Source organism: Coregonus lavaretus (genome assembly GCF_964263955.1).
Source record: "Coregonus lavaretus genome assembly, chromosome: 24".
Taxonomy (NCBI): Eukaryota; Metazoa; Chordata; class Actinopteri; order Salmoniformes; family Salmonidae; genus Coregonus; species Coregonus lavaretus.
In genome coordinates this window covers 44,755,315-44,780,260 of record NC_140011.1, presented here as the reverse complement: position 1 = coordinate 44,780,260, position 24,946 = coordinate 44,755,315, and the positions used below count along the sequence as shown (strand labels likewise).

The following is a 24,946-nucleotide window of genomic DNA, read 5'->3' as shown; positions in this document are numbered from 1 at the left end:
GTGTGTGTGTGTGTGTGTGTGTGTGTGTGTGTGGTACGGAGATGGGGGTAGTCTAGTGTGTGTGTGTGTGTGTGTGTGTGTGTGTGTGTGTGTGTGTGTGTGGTACGGAGATGGGGGTAGTCTAGTGTGTGTGTGTGTGTGTGTGTGTGTGTGTGTGTGTGTGTGTGTGTGTGTGTGTGTGTGTGGTACGGAGATGGGGGTAGTCTAGTGTGTGTGTGTGTGTGTGTGTGTGTGTGTGTGTGTGTGTGTGTGTGTGTGTGTGTGTGTGTGTGTGTGTGGTACGGAGATGGGGGTAGTCTAGTGTGTGTGTGTGGTACGGAGATGGGGGTAGTCTAGTGTGTGTGTGTGTGTGTGTGTGTGTGTGTGTGTGTGTGTGTGTGTGTGTGTGGTACGGAGATGGGGGTAGTCTAGTGTGTGTGTGTGTGTGTGTGTGTGTGTGTGTGTGTGTGTGTGTGTGTGTGTGTGGTACGGAGATGGGGGTAGTCTAGTGTGTGTGTGTGTGTGTGTGTGTGTGTGTGTGTGTGTGTGTGTGTGTGTGTGGTACGGAGATGGGGGTAGTCTAGTGTGTGTGTGTGTGTGTGTGTGTGTGTGTGTGTGTGTGTGTGGTACGGAGATGGGGGTAGTCTAGTGTGTGTGTGTGTGTGTGTGTGTGTGTGTGTGTGTGTGTGTGTGTGTGTGTGTGTGGTACGGAGATGGGGGTAGTCTAGTGTGTGTGTGTGGTACGGAGATGGGGGTAGTCTAGTGTGTGTGTGTGTGTGTGTGTGTGTGTGGTACGGAGATGGGGGTAGTCTAGTGTGTGTGTGTGTGTGTGTGTGTGTGTGTGTGTGTGTGTGTGTGTGTGTGTGTGTGTGTGTGTGTGTGTGTGTGTGTGTGTGTGTGTGGTACGGAGATGGGGGTAGTCTAGTGTGTGTGTGTGTGTGTGTGTGTGTGTGTGTGTGTGTGTGTGTGTGTGTGTGTGTGTGGTACGGAGATGGGGGTAGTCTAGTGTGTGTGTGTGTGTGTGTGTGTGTGTGTGTGTGTGTGTGTGTGTGGTACGGAGATGGGGGTAGTCTAGTGTGTGTGTGTGTGTGTGTGTGTGTGTGTGTGTGTGTGTGTGTGTGTGTGGTACGGAGATGGGGGTAGTCTAGTGTGTGTGTGTGTGTGTGTGTGTGTGTGTGTGTGTGTGTGTGTGTGTGTGTGTGGTACGGAGATGGGGGTAGTCTAGTGTGTGTGTGTGTGTGTGTGTGTGTGTGTGTGTGTGTGTGTGTGTGTGTGTGGTACGGAGATGGGGGTAGTCTAGTGTGTGTGTGTGGTACGGAGATGGGGGTAGTCTAGTGTGTGTGTGTGTGTGTGTGTGTGTGTGTGTGTGTGTGTGTGTGTGTGTGTGTGGTACGGAGATGGGGGTAGTCTAGTGTGTGTGTGTGTGTGTGTGTGTGTGTGTGTGTGTGTGTGTGTGGTACGGAGATGGGGGTAGTCTAGTGTGTGTGTGTGTGTGTGTGTGTGTGTGTGTGTGTGTGTGTGTGTGTGGTACGGAGATGGGGGTAGTCTAGTGTGTGTGTGTGTGTGTGTGTGTGTGTGTGTGTGTGTGTGTGGTACGGAGATGGGGGTAGTCTAGTGTGTGTGTGTGTGTGTGTGTGTGTGTGTGTGTGTGTGTGTGTGTGTGTGTGTGTGTGTGGTACGGAGATGGGGGTAGTCTAGTGTGTGTGTGTGTGTGTGTGTGTGGTACGGAGATGGGGGTAGTCTAGTGTGTGTGTGTGTGTGTGTGTGTGTGGTACGGAGATGGGGGCAGTCTAGTGTGTGTGTGTGTGTGTGTGTGTGTGTGTGTGTGTGTGTGTGTGTGTGTGTGTGTGTGTGTGTGTGTGTGTGGTACGGAGATGGGGGTAGTCTAGTGTGTGTGTGTGTGTGTGTGTGTGTGTGTGTGTGTGTGTGTGTGTGTGTGTGTGTGTGTGTGTGTGTGTGTGTGTGTACGGAGATGGGGGTAGTCTAGTGTGTGTGTGTGTGTGTGTGTGTGTGTGTGTGTGTGTGTGTGGTACGGAGATGGGGGTAGTCTAGTGTGTGTGTGTGTGTGTGTGTGTGTGTGTGTGTGTGTGTGTGTGTGTGTGTGTGTGTGTGTGTGTGTGTGTGTGTGTGTGTGTGTGTGGTACGGAGATGGGGGTAGTCTAGTGTGTGTGTGTGTGTGTGTGTGTGTGTGTGTGTGTGTGTGTGTGTGTGTGTGTGTGTGTGTGTGTGTGTGTGGTACGGAGATGGGGGTAGTCTAGTGTGTGTGTGTGTGTGTGTGTGTGTGTGTGTGTGTGTGTGTGGTACGGAGATGGGGGTAGTCTAGTGTGAGTGTGTGTGTGTGTGTGTGTGTGTGTGTGTGTGTGTGTGTGTGTGTGTGTGTGTGTGGTACGGAGATGGGGGCAGTCTAGTGTGTGTGTGGTACGGAGATGGGGGTAGTCTAGTGTGTGTGTGTGTGTGTGGTACGGAGATGGGGGTAGTCTAGTGTGTGTGTGGTACGGAGATGGGGGTAGTCTAGTGTGTGTGTGTGTGTGTGTGTGTGTGTGTGTGTGTGTGTGTGTGTGTGTGGTACGGAGATGGGGGCAGTCATTCAAACATCATGTTAAACACTATGAGTCCATGTGACGTATCATGTGACTTGTCATGTGACTTGTTAAGGACATTTGTCTCCTGAACTTATTTAGGTTTGCCATAACAAATGGGTTGAATACTTATTGACTCGAGACATTTCAGCTTTTCATTTTTAATTCATTTGTTAAAAATAAACATTACATTTTTAAAAAATGACATTATGGGGTATTACAACAATGGAAATAAGCCTTTGGGCTTCATTGTGTTTTATCCTCAATAATATTTTATGTGCAGTATGTAATGTCTCTGGGTGGAGCCGCCTTTACAGTTTTTATCAAATAATCAAACCTGCTATGGAGTGGATATTATAGTGGATAGATATTCAATCAAACCTGCTATGGAGTAAATATTATAGTGGATAGATATTCAATCAAACCTGCTATGGAGTGGATATTATAGTGGATAGATATTCAATCAAACCTGCTATGGAGTGGATGTTATTATAGTGGATAGATATTCAATCAAACCTGCTATGGAGTAGATATTATAGTGGATAGATATTCAATCAAACCTGCTATGGAGTAGATATTATAGTGGATAGATATTCAATCAAACCTGCTATGGAGAATGTTATTATAGTGGATAGATATTCAATCAAACCTGCTATGTAGTAGATATTATAGTGGATAGATATTCAATCAAACCTGCTATGGAGTAGATATTATAGTGGATAGATATTCAAGCAAACCTGCTATGGAGTAGATATTATAGTGGATAGATATTCAATCAAACCTGCTATGTAGTAGATATTATAGTGGATAGATATTCAATCAAACCTGCTATGGAGTAGATGTTATTATAGTGGATAGATATTCAATCAAACCTGCTATGGAGTAGATGTTATTATAGTGGATAGATATTCAATCAAACCTGCAATGGAGTAGATATTATAGTGGATAGATAATCAATCAAACCTGCTATGGAGTAGATATTATAGTGGATAGATATTCAATCAAACCTGCTATGGAGTAGATGTTATTATAGTGGATAGATATTCAATCAAACCTGCTATGGAGTGGATGCGGATGCTCTTGATCTTCAGGCTCTGTTCTGGAGGAAGTTGTCTGTTGAACTTAGTCTTCATCACTTCATAGTAACCCACATACCTGCTCTGTAACACACACACACACCATCATCATCATCACTTCATAGTAACCCACACACAAAATATACAGAGAAAACACACACACAGATGGAAATGGAGCTAGCCTGCTAGCCCGAGGGTAATGCTCTTCAGGCCGGGCTAGCCCGAGGGTAATGCTCTTCAGGCCGGGCTAGCCCGAGGGTAATGCTCTTCAGGCCGGGCTAGCCCGAGGGTAATGCTCTTCAGGCCGGGCTAGCCCGAGGGTAATGCTCTTCAGGCCGGGCTAGCCCGAGGGTAATGCTCTTCAGGCCGGGCTAGCCCGAGGGTAATGCTCTTCAGGCCGGGCTAGCCCGAGGGTAATGCTCTTCAGGCCGGGTTAGTAGGTAACGTGCCAAACTAGCCCGGTGCCAAGAAATGGCCTTTTCAAACATTGCATGGCACAGCTTTTGGACCCAAATGTTACCTGTGGCCTTGTTGAGTAACACTCTGCACCACCTTTATTTCTCTACGTTTGCGTTTACACAGCCAGCCCAATTCTCATCTATGTTTTCACTAATTAGTATTTTTTTTCCCACGAAGATCAGAATTGGGCTGCCTGTTTAAACGAAGACAATGTACCTGAGACTAAGCATGAGTTAAGTCATATCTACGTGTACCTGAGACTAAGCATGAGATAAGTCATATCTACGTGTACCTGAGACTAAGCATGAGATAAGTCATATCTACGTGTACCTGAGACTAAGCATGAGATAAGTCATATCTACGTGTACCTGAGACTAAGCATGAGATAAGTCATATCTACGTGTACCTGAGACTAAGCATGAGTTAAGTCATATCTACGTGTACCTGAGACTCAGCATGAGTTAAGTCATATCTACGTGTACCTGAGACTCAGCATGAGTTAAGTCATATCTACGTGTACCTGAGACTCAGCATGAGTTAAGTCATATCTACGTGTACCTGAGACTCAGCATGAGTTAAGTCATATCTACGTGTACCTGAGACTAAGCATGAGTTAAGTCATATCTACGTGTACCTGAGACTCAGCATGAGATAAGTCATATCTACGTGTACCTGAGACTAAGCATGAGATAAGTCATATCTACGTGTACCTGAGACTAAGCATGAGATAAGTCATATCTACGTGTACCTGAGACTAAGCATGAGTTAAGTCATATCTACGTGTACCTGAGACTCAGCATGAGTTAAGTCATATCTACGTGTACCTGAGACTCAGCATGAGTTAAGTCATATCTACGTGTACCTGAGACTCAGCATGAGTTAAGTCATATCTACGTGTACCTGAGACTAAGCATGAGTTAAGTCATATCTACGTGTACCTGAGACTCAGCATGAGATAAGTCATATCTACGTGTACCTGAGACTAAGCATGAGATAAGTCATATCTACGTGTACCTGAGACTAAGCATGAGATAAGTCATATCTACGTGTACCTGAGACTAAGCATGAGATAAGTCATATCTACGTGTACCTGAGACTAAGCATGAGATAAGTCATATCTACGTGTACCTGAGACTAAGCATGAGTTAAGTCATATCTACGTGTACCTGAGACTCAGCATGAGTTAAGTCATATCTACGTGTACCAGAGACTCAGCATGAGTTAAGTCATATCTACGTGTACCTGAGACTCAGCATGAGTTAAGTCATATCTACGTGTACCTGAGACTCAGCATGAGTTAAGTCATATCTACGTGTACCTGAGACTCAGCATGAGTTAAGTCATATCTACGTGTACCTGAGACTCAGCATGAGTTAAGTCATATCTACGTGTACCTGAGACTCAGCATGAGTTAAGTCATATCTACGTGTACCTGAGACTCAGCATGAGTTAAGTCATATCTACGTGTACCTGAGACTAAGCATGAGTTAAGTCATATCTACGTGTACCTGAGACTCAGCATGAGATAAGTCATATCTACGTGTACCTGAGACTAAGCATGAGATAAGTCATATCTACGTGTACCTGAGACTAAGCATGAGATAAGTCATATCTACGTGTACCTGAGACTAAGCATGAGTTAAGTCATATCTACGTGTACCTGAGACTAAGCATGAGATAAGTCATATCTACGTGTACCTGAGACTCAGCATGAGATAAGTCATATCTACGTGTACCTGAGACTCAGCATGAGTTAAGTCATATCTACGTGTACCTGAGACTCAGCATGAGTTAAGTCATATCTACGTGTACCTGCGACTCAGCATGAGTTAAGTCATATCTACGTGTACCTGCGACGGGGTCTCCACTCCCTGGAACTTGGAGCTGCGGCTCTTGTCTGTCCTCCTCTCCCCAAAGTAATCCAAACTGTCCTGTGGGTCATTATATAACCGCGTTAGTCCCCGGAGCTCTGGGAGTGGTGTTTTTTTTAGTGTTAAACCAGTTTAAATACTGTGCCGTGCTGAAATACCTTAACAATTTCAAAAACATGTGTAGGAGTTGCCCTACCTGAGCACTCTCAAACTGGTCACTGTCAACGAGCCAGGTACACACCAGAGTCCCCGTACGACCTGTTGGAACACACACCACTGTTAAAAAAAGGGGGCAATCTGCAGTTGCTTCATCCATTTTTGGACTTCTTAAAAATTATTGAAATGTAAACATTGATTCTTGAAGAATGTTACTTATAAATGCCTCTTGAGCTTTAACTGTCGTACCTGATCAGAATCCAAAATAGAAGCTTGTTTCACTCCAATGTTCGTAAAGAAAATAAACGTAAACAATATGGCTGACTGGTCGATTGTTTGGGCCATAAGCTGTTGGTCTACCGAGATTCTTTTTCCGAGCAGTAGCAAATACACTACGTGGCCATAAGTATGTGGACATTCCAAAATCATGGGAATTAATATGGAGTCCCCCCCCCCCCCTCCCCCCTTGTTGCTATATCAGCCTCCACTCTTCTGGGAGGCCTGGCTCGCAGTTGGTGTTCCAATTCATCCCAAAGGTGTTCGATGGGGTTGAGGTCAGGTCTCTATGCAGGCCAGTCAAGTTCTTCCACGCCGATCTCAACAAACCATTTCTGTATGGGCCTCGCTTTGTGCACGGGGGCATTGTCATGCTGAAACAGGAATGGGCCTTCCCCAAACTGTTGCCGCAAAGTTGGAAGCACAGAATCGTCTAGAATGTCATTGTATGCTGTAGCATTAAGAGTTCCCTTCACTGGAACTAAGGGGCCTAGCCCGAACCATGAAAAACAGCCCCAGTTACCTTTACAGTGTCATCACAGCTGGCTGCAACTACAGTATATTACCAGTAGATGGCGTAGAAGTTACCTTTTCCTCCTTTACAGTGTATGGCGATGATGTTGTTGGGGTCTGCTGCCATCCACGCTCTCACACCGGCAGTGTACTTCAGCATGTCCCTGAGATGAACACACACACACACACACACACAGATGTCAATCAAACTATTTGATAGAAAAGTGAAGAACAAGTAGAATAAGCCTGAACCCTGTCTGAAGTCCTTCCCCCTGGTCCTTCCCCCTTGAAGTCCTTCCCCCTTGAAGTCCTTCCCCCCTGAAGAGTTTCCTCCTGAAGTCCTTCCCCCCTGAAGTCCTTCCCCCCTGAAGTTCTTCCCCCCTGAAGTCCTTCCCCCCTGAAGTCCTTCCCCCCTGAAGTCTTTCCCCCCTGAAGTGAACCCATGCACTCCTCCCCACACATTTAAAACTATTGACTTTCTACCATATTCCTTACACAAGTGGTTTTCTTTTAAAGCCATAAAGGGAGGTGAACAAATCTAATCAGATTTTATTTGTCACATGCGCCGAATACAACAGGGGTTACTTACAAGCCCTTAACCAACAATGCAGTTCAAGAAATAGGGTTAAGAAAATATTTACTAAATAAACTAAAGTAAAAAAATAAATAAAAAGTAACAATAAAATGACATAACAATAACGAGGCTATATACAGGGGGTACGGGTCAATGTGCGGGGGTACAGGTTAGTTGAGGTAATTTTTACATGTAGGTAGGTAGGGGTAAAGTGACTATACATAGATAATAAACAGCGAGTAGCAGCAGTGTAAAAACAAAGGGGGGGGGGGGTTAATGCAAATAGTCCGGGTAGCCACATGATTAGCTGTTCAGGAGTCTTATGGCTTGGGGGTAGAAGCTGTTAAGGAGCCTTTTGGACCTAGACTTGGCACTCCAGTACCGCTTGCCGTGCGGTAGCAGAGAGAACAGTCTATGACTAGGGTGGCTGGAGTCTTTGACAATATTTAGGGCCTTCCTCTTACACCGCCTGGTATAGAGGTCCTTGATGGCAGGAAGCTTGGCCCCAGTGATGTACTGGGCCGTTCGCACTTCCCTCTGTAGCGCCTTGCAGTCGGTTACCGAGCAGTTGCCATACCAGGTGGATATATAACTTTTTGAGGATCTGAGGACCCATGCCAAATCTTTTCAGTCTCCTGAGGGGGAAAAGGTGTTGTCGGCCCTCTTCACGACTGTCTTGGTGTGTTTGGACCATGATAGTTTGTTGGTGATGTGGACACCAAGGAACTTGAAACTCTCGACCCGCTCCACTACAGCCCCGTCGATGTTAATGGGGGCCTGTTCGGCCCTCCTTTTCCTGTAGTCCACAATCATCTCCTTTGTCGTGCTCACATTGAGGGAGAGGTTTGTTTCCTGGCACCACACGGCCAGGTCTCTGACTTCCTCCCTATAAGGCTGTCTCATCGTTGTCGGTGATCAGGCCTACCACTGTTGTGTCGTCAGCAAACTTAATGATGGTGTTAGAGTCGTGTTTGGCCACACAGTCGTGGTTGAACAGGGAGTACAGGAGGGGACTAAGCACGCACCCCTGAAGTGCACCCTTCAGGAGAAAGGATATATTATTAGGATGCATTCTAAGAAACATCCCAAAGAATAACACTCCCATGCCCACCCATATGACACAGCCCAAAGAAATACACTCACACACCTCCGGCTGTCGGGGTGACCGTATTACCGCCAAACCGCCAATCATAAGTCATGACCGCAGTCAAATTCCACGTGATCGTTGAGTCTTCCTAATGTCAATGAATGGCAATGATGGGCCTAAATTCCCAACTTGCTAACAACCGTCAAGTCGCTAAATCGCTCAGCACTCTATTGTCCCTCTAATCACTCTGACATAAATGCAAGAAAGTGCCTTGTGAATCCTACATGGTCGGTTTTGGGACTTTTTGTAAACAAGCGGTATTAGTCATGGATGAGTAGACCACCGAGTACACCTCATTGACAACAACACTGTCCATATTGCCATTAGAATTCGAACGAGGGAGAGCTCGGTTTGTTGTTTTGATTGTTCTATTGAAAAGTTTGGTTGCAAGCTACCTTTTTGAATTTAGTTAGCCAGTTAGCCAGTTAGCATCAGTTGCTGGGACCACTACCGTCTGTCCTGGGATCCTGCCAACCATTAGTCTGCATGGCGTAGCAGCTAGCCTAGCTGCTAACTAGCTATCAATCTAGCAAGGTTTCTTGAAAGCTATAACACAGCCCTTGTGGCTGGGACTGCCGATTGTCCTGGGCTTGTGGCTGTCTAAATCCCTGCTGTTTGTTGCAGTTTTCCATCTGCCGAAAAAGGGTTCTACAGTAACAACAGAGAAATAGCTTCAAGAGCTCTGTCCAAATACTGATGGACTCTACTAACAAAATAATGGACAATTTGACCAGAGGGGTCCTGGACCTTAAGAACAGTTTGCAGTTCTCACTGGGAGAGGTGGATGTCCTGAGAGACTTGAAGCAATATGACAACAAACTGGAAGTCCATGCGAGATGACATCAGCACTGTCTGTGAATCATAATAGCAGATGACTGGGAAAAAAAACAGCATATATAAAAGGGACAATCCAGGAGGGAAAAACATACTAAAGTCTCCACATGAGAACTGGGCCGAGTCTGAGGAGAAAGTAAAATAAATGATCACTGAAAAGCTGCAGATGGATCATAGGAAGATTGAGGTGGAATATGCCCAGGTGACAGACCCAGGCTGATCGTGGCCAAGTCCCTAAAGTTTAAGGACAAGATTGCTGTTCTGGAGTGAGTCAAGAACTCGAGAGGAACCAACATCATCCTTAACGAGGACTACTCGGAAGCTGTGCGCAAGAGGCGGAAATAACTTATCCCAGTCATGAAAGCTGCCAGAGAGCGTGGGACATTGCTCACACCCGCTATAAAAAGGGTAATTGTCCACCCTCCCAAAAAGACTGGGAGGAGTGAGAGCCTAGCTTCGGGTCACTAACTTCAGCCCCACTTCACACAAATACACCAACTGACACTCATAAGTTCCTGTATCCACACCAATTGGATGTAGTGACCATAATATAGTGGCTATATCCAGGAAAGCCAAAGTTCCAAAGGCTGGGCCTGAAATAGTGTATAAGAGATCATGTAAAACCTTTTGTACTGATTCCTATGTTGAAGATACAAAAAATATTTGTTGGTCTGATGTGTGTAATGAGGAGCATCCAGACGCTGCACTTGAAGCATTTATGAAATTGTTTCTTCCAGTTATTGATCCACATGCACCTGTTAAGAAACTGACTGTTAGAACTGTTAAGGCTCCATGGATTGATGAGGAATTGAAAAAAACAGTATGGCTGAAAGAGATGGGGCAAAAGGAGTGGCTAATAAGTCTGGCTGCACATCTCTGGCTGACTTACTGCAAATTGAGAAATGGTGTGACTAAACTGAACAAAAATAAGAAGAAATTGTATAATGAAACCAAGATAAATTATATAAACTAAGATTGAAAAAAGCTAATACTTTAAATGAAATTATGGGCTGAAAGACTAATTCAACTCCATCATTCATTGAATCAGAAGGCTCATTTATCACAAAACCTTTTGGATGTTGCCAATTACAGTATTTAAATTGTAAAAGTAGGCAAACTGTGAGCCATCATATTAATGTATAAAAAGAAAGAAAAGCATTGTAATTGTGAATTCTGTAAAGTTAGTGTGGGTGAGGTGGATATGTTTTTTTTGTCTATCAATAACGAGAAACCATCTGGTATTGACAATTTAGATGGAAAGCTACTGAGGATGGTAGCAGATGATATTGCCTCTCCTATTTGTCTTATTTTTTAATCTGAGTCTGGAGAAAAGGATTTGCCCTCAGACCTGGAGGGAAGCCAAAGTCATTCTACCCAAGAATGGAAAAGCACCCTGTACTGGTTCTAACAGCCGACCAATCAGCTTGCTGCTGACTCTTCGCAAACTTTGGGGAAAAATTGAGTTTGACTAGATACAACGCTATTTCTCTGTAAACTAGTGAACAAGAGACTTTCCGCTTGCTTATAGAGGAGGGCACTTAACATGCACTGCACTGACAACTGACTGATGATTGGTTGAATGAACTTGATGATAAGACTATTGTGGGAGCTGTACTGTTAGATGTCAGCGCAGCCTTTGATACCATAAACCATTATCAGTCTGGCTGTGGTCGGGAGAGGTTGTGTTTTCTCTAGCAGGAGGTAAGCTTGGCTTCTTATATGGTGTTGAGTAAAGCTTAAACCATGTATTTAGATCGTAGGTAGGTAGTTGTAGTTAGGTATTGTAGGTAGTTTATTTAGGTAGTTATTTAGGTAGTTATTGTAGGTTTCCGTAGGTAATTATTGTAGGTAAGTATTGTTTACGGCGGAGCCCGGCGAAGCACGAGGCTAGCTAGCTAGCGGGTAGCTACTGGTAACGTTTAGCAACGGTGGAGAGTTGTTTCCAATGTTATTTCACGCTTAAGAGTACCTGTAATTAAGCCAGCTAGCTACCTACCATTCAGCCGTTTTTCTAACCTCATTATCTGAGCCATCAACGTTAGGTAGTTAGTAGCTACTGTACTTAATTACACCTACTGATTGCAGAAGACAAATGTTAGCTGGCGTCGGGTAAGTTTGGCGTTATACATAGCTTGGGCTTTGTCGAGTAAGGCTTAATTATGTATTTAGATTGTAGTTAGGTATTGTAGATAGGCCCGCAGCACGAAGCTAGCTAGCTAGCCGTTTTTTCAAACAAAGTCAACACAGTAGCCATTGCTAGCTAGCCAACACGACCAGCTAACTGTACTGCAGTAGCTAAATACAATATATTTGTGCTAGCTAGCCAACGTTTAATTTTTGCTGCGTTATGAAAGGAACTAGACACGGACACGAATTATCTGTTTAGTGTGTTAACACACTATTGGTAGTTTGTTGCAACCAAGTATTGGTGCTAAACTGTGTGTTATTGGATGCTAGCATGCTAGTTAGCTATGGCGTCATAGTTAGGCATCGTGGGCTGTTGTGGGTAGTTATTGTAGGTTAGCATTGTTTTCGGCGGTGCCGGGTGTAGCACGAAGCTAGCTAGCTAGCCGTTTTTCAAACAAAGTCAACACAGTAGCCATTGCTAGCTAGCCAACACGACCAGCTAACTGTACTGTAGTAGCTAAATACAATATACTTGTGCTAGCTAGCCAACGTTTAATTATTGCTGCGTTATGAAAGGAACTAGACATGGACACGAATTATCTGTTTAGTGTGTTAACACACTATTGGTAGTTTGTTGTAACCAAGTATTGGTGCTAAACTGTGTGTTATTGGATGCTAGCATGCTAGTTAGCTATGGTGTCATAGTTAGGCATCGTGGGCTGTTGTGGGTAGTTATTGTAGGTTAGCATTGTTTTCGGCGGTGCCGGGTGTAGCACGAAGCTAGCTAGCTAGCCGTTTTTCGAACAGAGTCAACACAGTAGCCATTGTGTGCTGTACTGTGGCAGCTAAATACAATTTATTTGTGCTAGCTAGCCAACGTTTAATTATTGCTGCGTTATGAAAGGAAATAGACACGGACACAAATTATCTGTTTAGTGTGTTAACACACTATTGGTGGTTTGTTGTGACCAAGTGTTGGTGCTAAACTGTGTGTTATTGGATGCTAGCATGCTAGTTAGCTATGGTGTCATAGTTAGCTAGCTGAATAAAGTGGGTTGAGTCTATTCCTTGAAACATTGAACCGCTGTGGTTCACAACAATTCTGATTTCTAAAGGTGGAAGTTGGGAGAGTTTTTGTTCGGGTGGTTCAGTGAAACAATTATAGTTTCTGAGGTGGAAGTTTTGGTGAGGGAGGCCCTGCTCTCTCCTCTCCCAGATGTTTAGTTCATTTCATTCCGATCTCCTCTGCATTATTGTAGCCATTTGCTACAGCCTGTCAACTATGCCTCTGCCTATCCCTGTTCTCTCCTCTCTGCACAGGCTACACAAACGCCTCACACCGCGTGGCTGCTGCCTCTCTAACCTGGTGGTCCCTGCACGCACCCCACACCTGGAGTTCCAGGTCTCAGGCAGCCTCTGGAACTGCCGTTCTGCTGCCAACAAAGCTGACTTCATCCCAGCCTATGCTAACCTCCAGTCCCTCGACTTCCTGGCGCTGACGGAAACATGGATTACCACTGAAAACACTGCTACTCCTACTGCTCTCTCCTCGTCTGACCATGTGTTCTCGCATACCCCGAGAGCATCTGGTCAGAGGGGTGGTGGCACAGGAATCCTCATCTCTCCCAAGTGGACATTCTCAATTTTTCCCCTAACCCATCTGTCTATCTCCTCATTTGAATTCCATGCTGTCACAGTCACTAGCCCATTTAAGCTTAATATCCTTGTCATCTATCACCCTCCAGGTTCCCTTGGAGAGTTCATCAATGAGCTTGACGCCTTGATAAGTTCCTTTCCTGAGGATGGCTCACCCCTCACAGTTTTGGGGGATTTCAACCTCCCTACGTCCACATTTGACTCATTTCTCTCTGCCTCCTTCTTTCCACTCCTCTCCTCTTTTGACCTCACCCTCTCACCGTCCCCCCCTACTCACAAGGCAGGCAATACGCTTGACCTCATCTTTACTAGATGCTGCTCTTCTACTAATCTCACTGCAACTCCCCTCCATGTCTCCGACCACTACTTTGTTTCCTTTTCTCTCTCGCTCTCCTCCAACACTACTCACTCTGCCCCTACACAGATGGTAATGCGCCGCCGCAACCTTCGCTCTCTCTCTCCCACTACTCTCTCCTCTTCCATCCTATCATCTCTTCCCTCTGCTCAATCCTTCTCCCTCCAATCTCCTGATTCTGCCTCCTCAACCCTCCTCTCCTCCCTTTCTGCATCCTTTGACTCTCTGTGTCCCCTATCCTCCCGGCCGGCTCGGTCCTCCCCTCCAGCTCCGTGGCTTGATGACTCATTGCGAGCTCACAGAACAGAGCTCCGGGCAGCGGAGCGGAAATGGAAGAAAACTAAACTCCCTGCCGACCTGGCATCTTTTCACTCCCTCCTCTCTACATTTTCTTCATCTGTTTCTGCTGCTAAAGCCACTTTCTACCACTCTAAATTCCAAGCATCTGCCTCTAACCCTAGGAAGCTCTTTGCCACATTTTCCTCCCTGCTGAATCCTCCCCCCCCCCCCCCTCCTCTCTCTCTGTGGATGACTTCGTCAACCACTTTGAAAAGAAGGTTGACGACATCCGATCCTCGTTTGTTAAGTCTAATGACACTGCTGGTCCTACTCACACTGCCCTACCCTATGCTTTGACTTCTTTCTCCCCTCTCTCTCCAGATAAAATCCTGCGACTTGTGACTGCAGGCCGCCCAACAACCTGCCCGCTTGACCCCATCCCCTCCTCTCTTCTCCAGACCATCTCCGGTGACCTTCTCCCCTACCTCACCTCGCTGATCAACTCATCCTTGACCGCTGGCCATGTCCCTTCCGTCTTCAAGAGAACGAGAGTTGCACCCCTTCTCAAAAAACCAACACTCGATCCCACTGATGTCAACAACTACAGACCAGTATCCCTTCTTTCTTTTCTTTCCAAAACTATTGAGCGTGCCGTCTTTAGCCAACTCTCTTGCTATCTCTCTCAGAATGACCTTCTTGATCCAAACCAGTCAGGTTTCAGGACTGGTCATTCAACTGAGACTGCTCTTCTCTGTGTCACGGAGGCTCTCCGCACTGCTAAAGCTAACTCTCTCTCCTCTGCTCTTGTCCTTCTAGACCTGTCTGCTGCCTTTGATACTGTGAACCATCAGATCCTCCTCTCCACCCTCTCCGAGCTGGGCATCTCCGGCGCGGCTCACTCCTGGATTGCGTCCTACCTGACCGGTCGCTCCTACCAAGTGGCGTGGCGAGAAGCTGTCTCCGCACCACGTGCTCTCACCACTGGTGTCCCCCAGGGCTCAGTTCTAGGCCCTCTCCTATTCTCCCTATACACCAAGTCACTTGGCTCTGTCATATCCTCACATGGCCTCTCCTATCATTGCTACGCTGACGATACACAACTAATCTTCTCCTTTCCCCCTTCTGATAACCAGGTGGCGAATCGCATCTCTGCATGTCTGGCAGACATATCAGTATGGATGACGGATCACCACCTCAAGCTGAACCCTGGCAAGACGGAGCTGCTCTTCCTCCCGGGGAAGGACTGCCCGTTCCATGATCTCGCCATCACGGTTGACAACTCCGTTGTGTCCTCCTCCCAGAGTGCGAAGAGCCTTGGCGTGACCCTGGACAACACCCTGTCGTTCTCCGCTAACATCAAGGCGGTGACCCGATCCTGCAGGTTCATGCTCTACAACATTCGGAGAGTACGACCCTGCCTTACACAGGAAGCGGCAAAGGTCCTAATCCAGGCACTTGTCATCTCCCGTCTGGATTACTGCAACTCGCTGTTGGCTGGCCTCCCTGCCTGTGCCATTAAACCCCTACAACTCATCCAGAATGCCGCAGCCCGTCTGGTGTTCAACCTTCCCAAGTTCTCTCACGTCACCCCCCTCCTCCGCACACTCCACTGGCTTCCAGTTGAAGCTCGCATCCGTTACAAGACCATGGTGCTTGCCTATGGAGCAGTGAGGGGAACGGCACCTCCGTACCTTCGGGCTCTGATCAGTCCCTACACCCAAACGAGGGCATTGCGTTCATCCACCTCTGGCCTGCTGGCTCCCCTTCCTCTGCGGAAGCATAGTTCCCGCTCAGCCCAGTCAAAACTGTTCGCTGCTCTGGCACCCCAATGGTGGAACAAGCTCCCTCACGACGCCAGGACAGCGGAGTCACTCACCACCTTCCGGAGACATTTGAAACCCCACCTCTTTAAGGAATACCTGGGACATTTGAACCCCCCCCCCCCCCCCCCCCCAAAAAAAAAAAAAGTGTAAAGTGGTTTTCCCACTGGCTATAGGGTGAATGCACCAATTTGTAAGTCGCTCTGGATAAGAGCGTCTGCTAAATGACGTAAATGTGCCCTTGAGCAAGGCACTTAACCCTAATTGCTCCTGTAAGTCGCTCTGGATAAGAGCGTCTGCTAAATGACTAAAATGTAATGTAAATGTAATAAACCTGTTGTTGAAAAAAACGATGTGTAATGGCTTTTCAACCTCTGCTACATCGTGGATTCAGAGCTCTCCATCTAATAGAACACAGAGGGTTTTCTTTAATGGAAGTTTCTCTAATATTAAAACATGTAAAGTTGTGCCTCTACCAATGACCTGCCACTGGCATTAAAACAAAAAACCTGTGTGTCTATGCATGCTGATGATTCAACCCTATACACGTCAGGCAACCACAGCTGGTGAAATCACTGCAACCCTAAAACAAAGAGTTGCAGTCAGTTTTAGAATTGGTGGCCAGTAATAAACTAGTCCTTAAAAAATAAAAAGTGTCATTGTATTGACGTGTCAATTTGGATCCCTGCACAGGCTCAGAGGATCTAGATGTTTTTTTCTGACCACTGGATTAAAATTAAAACCATATTATATATTGGATCTCTAAAAAAAATACAACTTTTACATTACCAATAAAATAATCTGTATTCGTATCCCGAAAGAAAGAAATGATCTCACTACAATACATTTTAATAGAAAGTTAGCCAAATTAGATAAGATCTTGCTACCGTGGCAACACCTGTCTTTAGTCATATCCCAGTTTACCTACAGTTGAAGTCGGAAGTTTCCGTACACCTTAGCCAAATACATTTAAACTCTGTTTTTCACTATTCCTGACATTTAATCCTAGTAAAAATTCCCTGTTTTAGGTCAGTTAGGATCACCACTTTATTTTAAGAATGTGAAATGTCAGAATAATAGCAGAGAGAATGATTTATTTCATCTTTTATTTATTTCATCACATTCCCAGTGGGTCAGAAGTTTACATACACTCAATTAGTATTTGGCAGCATTGCCTTTAAATTGTTTAACTTGGGTCAAACGTTTCGGGTAGCCGTCCACAAGCTTCCCACAATAAGTTGGGTGAATTTTGGCCCATTCCTCCTGACAGAGCTGGTGTAACGGAGTCAGGTTTGTAGGCCTCCTTGCTCGCACACACTTTTTCAGTTTTGCCCACACATTTTTTAAAGGATTGAGGTCAGGGCTTTGTGATGGCCACTCCAATACCTTGACTTTGTTGTCCTTAAGCCATTTTGTCACAACTTTGGAAGTATGCTTGGGGTCATTGTCCATTTGGAAGACCCATTTGTGACCAAGCTTTAACTTCCTGACTGATGTCTTGAGATATTGCTTCAATATATATATACTGTGTCCTTGAAATGTATATAGTATTATTATGTAGTATGTATAAACTGGAAGTAGAAGCCTAAGTATTATTGTCCATTAGTTTACTCCAATTAGGGGAAGGGTGGTGGGGTTGGAAAGTAATAAAGGTTAGGGGAAAATAATAAAGAAGGAAAATATTTCATATATATACACACACACACACACACACACACACACACACACACACACAACCAGTCAAAAGTTTGGACACACCTACTCATTCAAGGGTTTTTCTTTATTTTTACTATTTTCTATATTGTAGAATAATAGTGAATACATCAAAACTATGAAATAACACATATGGAATCATGTTGTAACCAAAAAAGTGTTAAACAAATCTAAATATATTTTATATTTGAGATTCTTCAAAGTAGCCACCCTTTGCCTTGATGACAGCTTTGCACACGCTTGGCATTCTCTCAACCAGCTTCATGAGGTAGTCACCTGGAATGCATTTCAATTAACAGGTGTGCCTTCTTAAAAGTTGATTTGTGCGTTTCTTAATGCGTTTGAGCCAATCAGTTGTGTTGTGACAAGGTAGGGTTGGTATACAGAAGATAGCCCTATTTGGTAAAAGACCAAGTCCATATTATGGCAAGAACAGCTCAAATAAGCAAAGAGAAACGACAGTCCATCATTACTTCAAGACATGAAGGTCAGTCAATCCAGAACATTTCAAGAACCTTTAAAAAGTTTCTTCAAGTGCAGTCGCAAAAACCATCATGCGCTATGATGAAACTGGCTCTCATGAGGACCGCGACAGGAATGGAAGACCCAGTTACCTCTGCTGCAGAGGATAAGTTCATTAGAGTTACCAGCCTCAGAAATTGCAGCCCAAATAAATGCTTCACAGAGTTCAAGTAACAGACATCTCAACATCAATTGTTCAGAGGAGACTGCGTGAATCAGGCCATCATGGTCAAATTGCTGCAAAGAAACTACTACTAAAGGACACCAATAAGAAGAAGAGACTTGCTTGGGCCAAGAATCACGAGCAATGGACATTAGACCGGTGGAAATCTGTCAAGTCCAAATTTGAGATTTTTGGTTCCAACCGCCGTGTCTTTGTGAGACGCATAGTAGGTGAACGGATGATCTCCGCATGTGTGGTTCCCACCGTGAAGCATGGGGGAGGTGTGATGGTGTGGGGGTGCTTTGCTGGTGACACTGTCTGTGATGTATTTAGAATTCGAGGCACACTTAACCAGCATGGCTACCACAGCATTCTGACTCCATCTTGCTTCTCCCCGCCTACAAACAAAGACTCAATAGATAAGTTACGGTGGTCAGGTCTGTACAGCGTTGGTCCGACCAATCAGAATTCACACTCCAAGACTGTTTTGATCACATGGACTGTAATATGTTCCGGGTCGCCTCTGGAGATAACGTCAATGAATATGCCGACTGTCACCTGATTCATAAAAAAATGCATAGATGCCGTAATACCAATAGTATCTTTCAAAACGTACCCAAATCAAAAACCGTGGATTGATGGCAGCCTTGTCGAGAAACTGAAGGAGAGACATGCTGCTTACAAACAGGGCAAGGTGACCGGGGACAATAGTTTGGTTAAACAGTACAAATACGACCTACGCAGATCCATCAAGATGGTGAGATACAAGTATAGGGACAAAGAGGAGGATCAGTTAAGCGGGTCGGACACGAGGCGTATGTAGCAGGGGCTTCCAGCGGGTCGGACACGGGGCGTATGTAGCAGGGGCTTCCAGTGGGTCGGACACGGGGCGTATGTAGCAGGGGCTTCCAGCGGGTCGGACTCGAGGCATATGTAGCAGGGGCTTCCAGCGGGTCGGACACGAGCCGTATGTAGCAGGGGCTTCCAGTGGGTCGGACACGGGGCGTATGTAGCAGGGGCTTCCAGCGGGTCGGACACGAGGCGTATGTAGCAGGGGCTTCCAGCGGGTCGGACACGGGGCGTATGTAGCAGGGGCTTCCAGCGGGTCGGATACGAGGCGTATGTAGCAGGGGCTTCCAGCGGGTCGGACACGGGGCGTATGTGGCAGGGGCTTCCAGCGGGTCGGACACGGGGCGTATGTAGCAGGGGCTTCCAGCGGGTCGGATACGAGGCGTATGTAGCAGGGGCTTCCAGCGGGTCGGATACGAGGCGTATGTAGCAGGGGCTTCCAGCGGGTCGGACACGAGGCGTATGTAGCAGGGGCTTCCAGTGGGTCGGACACGGGGCGTATGTAGCAGGGGCTTCCAGCGGGTCGGACACGAGGCGTATGTGGCAGGGGCTTCCAGCGGGTCGGATACGAGGCGTATGTAGCAGGGGCTTCCAGCGGGTCGGACACGAGGCGTATGTAGCAGGGGCTTCCAGCGGGTCGGACACGGGGCGTATGTAGCAGGGGCTTCCAGTGGGTCGGACACGGGGCGTATGTGGCAGGGGCTTCCAGCGGGTCGGACACGGGGCGTATGTAGCAGGGGCTTCCAGCGGGTCGGACTCGAGGCGTATGTAGCAGGGGCTTCCAGCGGGTCGGACACGGGGCGTATGTGGCAGGGGCTTCCAGTGGGTGGGATACGGGGCGTATGTAGCAGGGGCTTCCAGCGGGTCAGATACGAGGCGTATGTAGCAGGGGCTTCCAGCGGGTCAGATACGAGGCGTATGTAGCAGGGGCTTCCAGCGGGTCAGATACGAGGCGTATGTAGCAGGGGCTTCCAGCGGGTCGGATACGAGGCGTATGTAGCAGGGGCTTCCAGCGGGTCGGACACGAGCCGTATGTAGCAGGGGCTTCCAGCGGGTCGGACACGAGGCGTATGTAGCAGGGGCTTCCAGCGGGTCGGACACGGGGCGTATGTAGCAGGGGCTTCCAGCGGGTCGGACTCGAGGCGTATGTAGCAGGGGCTTCCAGCGGGTCGGACACGGGGCGTATGTGGCAGGGGCTTCCAGCGGGTCGGACACGGGGCGTATGTGGCAGGGGCTTCCAGCGGGTCGGATACGAGGCGTATGTAGCAGGGGCTTCCAGCGGGTCGGACACGAGGCGTATGTAGCAGGGGCTTCCAGCGGGTCGGACACGGGGCGTATGTGGCAGGGGCTTCCAGCGGGTCGGACACGGGGCGTATGTGGCAGGGGCTTCCAGCGGGTCGGACACGAGGCGTATGTAGCAGGGGCTTCCAGCGGGTCGGACACGAGGCGTATGTAGCAGGGGCTTCCAGCGGGTCAGACACGAGGCGTATGTAGCAGGGGCTTCCAGCGGGTCAGACACGAGGCGTATGTAGCAGGGGCTTCCAGCGGGTCGGACACGAGGCGTATGTAGCAGGGGCTTCCAGCGGGTCGGACACGGGGCGTATGTAGCAGGGGCTTCCAGCGGGTCAGACACGAGGCGTATGTAGCAGGGGCTTCCAGCGGGTCGGACACGGGGCGTATGTAGCAGGGGCTTCCAGCGGGTCGGACACGGGGCGTATGTAGCAGGGGCTTCCAGCGGGTCGGACACAGGGGCGTATGTAGCAGGGGCTTCCAGCGGGTCGGATACGAGGCGTATGTAGCAGGGGCTTCCAGCGGGTCGGACACGAGGCGTATGTAGCAGGGGCTTCCAGCGGGTCGGATACGAGGCGTATGTAGCAGGGGCTTCTAACCATCACCGATTACAAAAACAAAGCCAGTCTACCGGATGAGCTAAACACCTTTTTCTCATGATAGGAGCTGTCGAGGCAACACACTCACAGTCTCCACTGAGGACGTATGCAAGTCATTCAAACTTGTTAACCCTCGCAAGGCTGCCGGCCCAGACGGCATCCCTAGCCGCGCCCTCAGAGCATGTGCAGACCAGCTGGCTGTTGTGTTCTCTGACATTTTCAATCTCTCTCTAGCTCAGGCCGTTATCCCCACCGGCTTCAAGATGTCCACCATCATCCCTGTGCCCAAGAAAGGGAAAGTAACTCAATGATTACCGACCCGTAGCACTCACTTCCGCCCTGGTCTCCCCGCTTCAATCTGTTCTCCCCGCTTCAATCTGTTCTCCCCGCTTCAATCTGTTCTCCCCGCTTCAATCTGTTCTCCCCGCTTCAATCTGTTCTCCCCGCTTCAATCTGTTCTCCCCGCTTCAATCTGTTCTCCCCGCTTCAATCTGTTCTCCCCGCTTCAATCTGGTCTCCCCGCTTCAATCTGGTCTCCCCGCTTCAATCTGGTCTCCCCGCTTCAATCTGGTCTCCCCGCTTCAATCTGGTCTCCCCGCTTCAATCTGTTCTCCCCGCTTCAATCTGGTCTCCCCGCTTCAATCTGGTCTCCCCGCTTCAATCTGTTCTCCCCGCTTCAATCTGTTCTCCCCGCTTCAATCTGTTCTCCCCGCTTCAATCTGTTCTCCCCGCTTCAATCTGTTCTCCCCGCTTCAATCTGTTCTCCCCGCTTCAATCTGTTCTCCCCGCTTCAATCTGTTCTCCCCGCTTCAATCTGTTCTCCCCGCTTCAAACACTAAGATGCGGGCAGTACAGTAGCATCATGGCAAATACGACCCCCCCCCGCTACGGACATTTCCCCCCCCCCCCCCCCGCGACCGGGAGACCCATGGGGTGGCGCACAATTTGCCCAGCGTCGTCCAGGGTAGGGGAGGGAATGGCCGGCAGGGATGTAGCTCAATTGGTAGAGCACGGGTTGTGGGTTCGATTCCCATGGGGGGCCAGTATGAAATAATGTATGCACTGTAAGTCGCTCTGGATAAGAGCGTCTGCTAAATGACTAAAATGTAAATAGATAGCAGCTTTCTCCCCTTCCTACAAACAGATTATTAAGTAGATAGCAGCTTTCTCCCCTTCCTACAAACAACTGAGATTATTAAGTAGATAGCAGCTTTCTCCCCTTCCTACAAACAACTGAGATTATTAAGAAGATAGCAGCTTTCTCCCCTTCCTACAAACAACAGATTTTTAAGTAGATAGCAGCTTTCTCCCCTTCCTACAAACAACAGATTTTTAAGTAGATAGCAGCTTTCTCCCCTTCCTACAAACAACTGAGATTATTAAGTAGATGGCAGCTTTCTCCCCTTCCTACAAACAGATTATTAAGTAGATAGCAGCTTTCTCCCCTTCCTACAAACAACTGAGATTATTAAGTAGATGGCAGCTTTCTCCCCTTCCTACAAACAACTGAGATTATTAAGTAGATAGCAGCTTTCTCCCCTTCCTACAAACAACTGAGATTATTAAGTAGATGGCAGCTTTCTCCCCTTCCTACAAACAACTGAGATTATTAAGTAGATGGCAGCTTTCTCCCCTTCCTACAAACAACTGAGATTATTAAGTAGATGGCAGCTTTCTCCCCTTCCTACAAACAACTGAGATTATTAAGTAGATGGCAGCTTTCTCCCCTTCCTACAAACAACTGAGATTATTAAGTAGATAGCAGCTTTCTCCCCTTCCTACAAACAACTGAGATTATTAAGTAGATGGCAGCTTTCTCCCCTTCCTACAAACAGATTATTAAGTAGATAGCAGCTTTCTCCCCTTCCTACAAACAACAGATTTTTAAGTAGATAGCGGCTTTCTCCCCTTCCTACAAACAACAGATTTTTAAGTAGATAGCGGCTTTCTCCCCTTCCTACAAACTGAGATTATTAAGTCGATAGCAGCTTTCTCCCCTTCCTACAAACAACTGAGATTATTAAGTAGCTAGCAGCTTTCTCCCCTTCCTACAAACAACTGATTATTAAGTAGCTAGCAGCTTTCTCCCCTTCCTACAAACAACTGATTATTAAGTAGATAGCAGCTTTCTCCCCTTCCTACAAACAACTGAGATTATTAAGTAGATAGCAGCTTTCTCCCCTTCCTACAAACAACTGAGATTATTAAGTAGATAGCAGCTTTCTCCCCTTCCTACAAACAACTGAGATTATTAAGTAGATAGCAGCTTTCTCCCCTTCTACCTGTTGCTGTTGGCTCTTTGTGTTGTAGCCTGTCCTCATTTAACTTTTATTTCTGTCATTTTAATTCCATCTTCCATTGATTAGCTTGATATCTCCTAATAACTTTCCACCGGGAGGCTCTACAGCGCTATGACTGTAGCCCAGCGTCGATTGGACGACAACAACAACGCTACACGTGCCACTTGTCAAAATGTTCTCTCTCTCTCTCTCTCTCCCCAGGAAGCACAATGAACAGAGCACATGCCTTTCTTGCAACTTTTTCATGCAGCCCATGGCCCTCCTATATTTTGATTTTCTAAGACATTCTTATCTAAGATTTGTATCACAACTAAATTAGCCCAAAAAAAAAAAAATGGGACCGGTTTAAAATTATCACAATTTTTACAACCCCTCAACGGTGTGCGTACTGGCAGCACAACAGGGATTTGTGTGACAATTAACGGCCAACACAAATTTCACGACCACCACAGCCCTACCCACACCCACCCATATGACAGAACCTGGGTGTACCAGGGTGTACTCTACTCACTCTAGAGAAGGCACGTTGTGGTCGTCGATAAACACTCGCTCTACTCTGTAGTGGAAGAACTTGGGGTCATAACCTTTCTCACCTGAAGAGAGACAACAAAACAGCAATAACATGTCAGGAGAAGGGGTTTCCCAACCCTCTCCTCAGGGATCACCAGACGTTCCACAGAACTGGGATCAGAACGATTATGATAAACATGGACATCTTATCATTATAAACAGAACGTTTCACACGGACGACATGGATTATATACTTCGTAGTGGACTGAAAGCAGTGTGTACTTACTGCCGAGGTTGTATACTCTGTAGTGGACTGGAAGCAGTGTGTACTTACTGCAGAGGTTGTATACTCTGTAGTGGACTGAAAGCAGTGTGTACTTACTGCAGAGGTTGTATACTCTGTAGTGGACTGGAAGCAGTGTGTACTTACTGCCGAGGTTGTATACTCTGTAGTGGACTGGAAGCAGTGTGTACTTACTGCCGAGGTTGTATACTCTGTAGTGGACTGGAAGCAGTGTGTACTTACTGCAGAGGTTGTATACTCTGTAGTGGACTGGAAGCAGTGTGTACTTACTGCCGAGGTTGTATACTCTGTAGTGGACTGGAAGCAGTGTGTACTTACTGCCAAGGTTGTATACTCTGTAGTGGACTGGAAGCAGTGTGTACTTACTGCAGAGGTTGTATACTCTGTAGTGGACTGAAAGCAGTGTGTACTTACTGCAGAGGTTGTATACTCTGTAGTGGACTGGAAGCAGTGTGTACTTACTGCAGAGGTTGTATACTCTGTAGTGGACTGAAAGCAGTGTGTACTTACTGCCGAGGTTGTATACTCTGTAGTGGACTGGAAGCAGTGTGTACTTACTGCAGAGGTTGTATACTCTGTAGTGGACTGGAAGCAGTGTGTACTTACTGCAGAGGTTGTATACTCTGTAGTGGTCTTCATGTTTGGTATCTAGGAACCTAGCCACCTCCTGAGATGAGCAGGGAGAGAAGAGATTATTCTCTACACACTAAAACAGCTAACTGATATCTGACCCTTTACCCTCTCTGGTCACCTTGTGTGTGTGTGTGTGTGTGTGTGTGTGTGTGTGTGTGTGTGTGCTAGGAACCTAGCTACCTCCTGAGATGAGCAGGGAGAGAAGAGATATTACTGACCTTTAGGAGTCAATTAGCGTATTGACAATATCGGAACATTCCCTATAGTGTAATCTGTGTGTGTTCTCTTACCCTGATGGGGTTTCTGTAGAGGGCTTGTTTCCCAGAGGAGGGGAACGACATGGCAATGACACGATCTGGAGG

General features: G+C 47.0%; 1 protein-coding gene across 1 annotated transcript in view; it reads right to left on the bottom strand.

Annotated features, from left to right (window-relative positions):
• tpte (transmembrane phosphatase with tensin homology) overlaps window positions 1–24,946 on the bottom strand; it is a 53,105-nt gene that overhangs the window by 12,257 nt on the left and 15,902 nt on the right. Inside the window, exons 9-15 of the mRNA XM_084140468.1 lie at window positions 24,875–24,939; window positions 24,558–24,618; window positions 23,649–23,730; window positions 6,985–7,073; window positions 6,161–6,222; window positions 5,944–6,024; window positions 3,613–3,718 (exon numbers count right to left, since the gene is read on the bottom strand). Of these exons, the coding sequence (XP_083996594.1) occupies window positions 3,613–3,718; window positions 5,944–6,024; window positions 6,161–6,222; window positions 6,985–7,073; window positions 23,649–23,730; window positions 24,558–24,618; window positions 24,875–24,939 (546 nt within the window). The remainder of the gene's footprint in view (window positions 1–3,612; window positions 3,719–5,943; window positions 6,025–6,160; window positions 6,223–6,984; window positions 7,074–23,648; window positions 23,731–24,557; window positions 24,619–24,874; window positions 24,940–24,946) is intronic.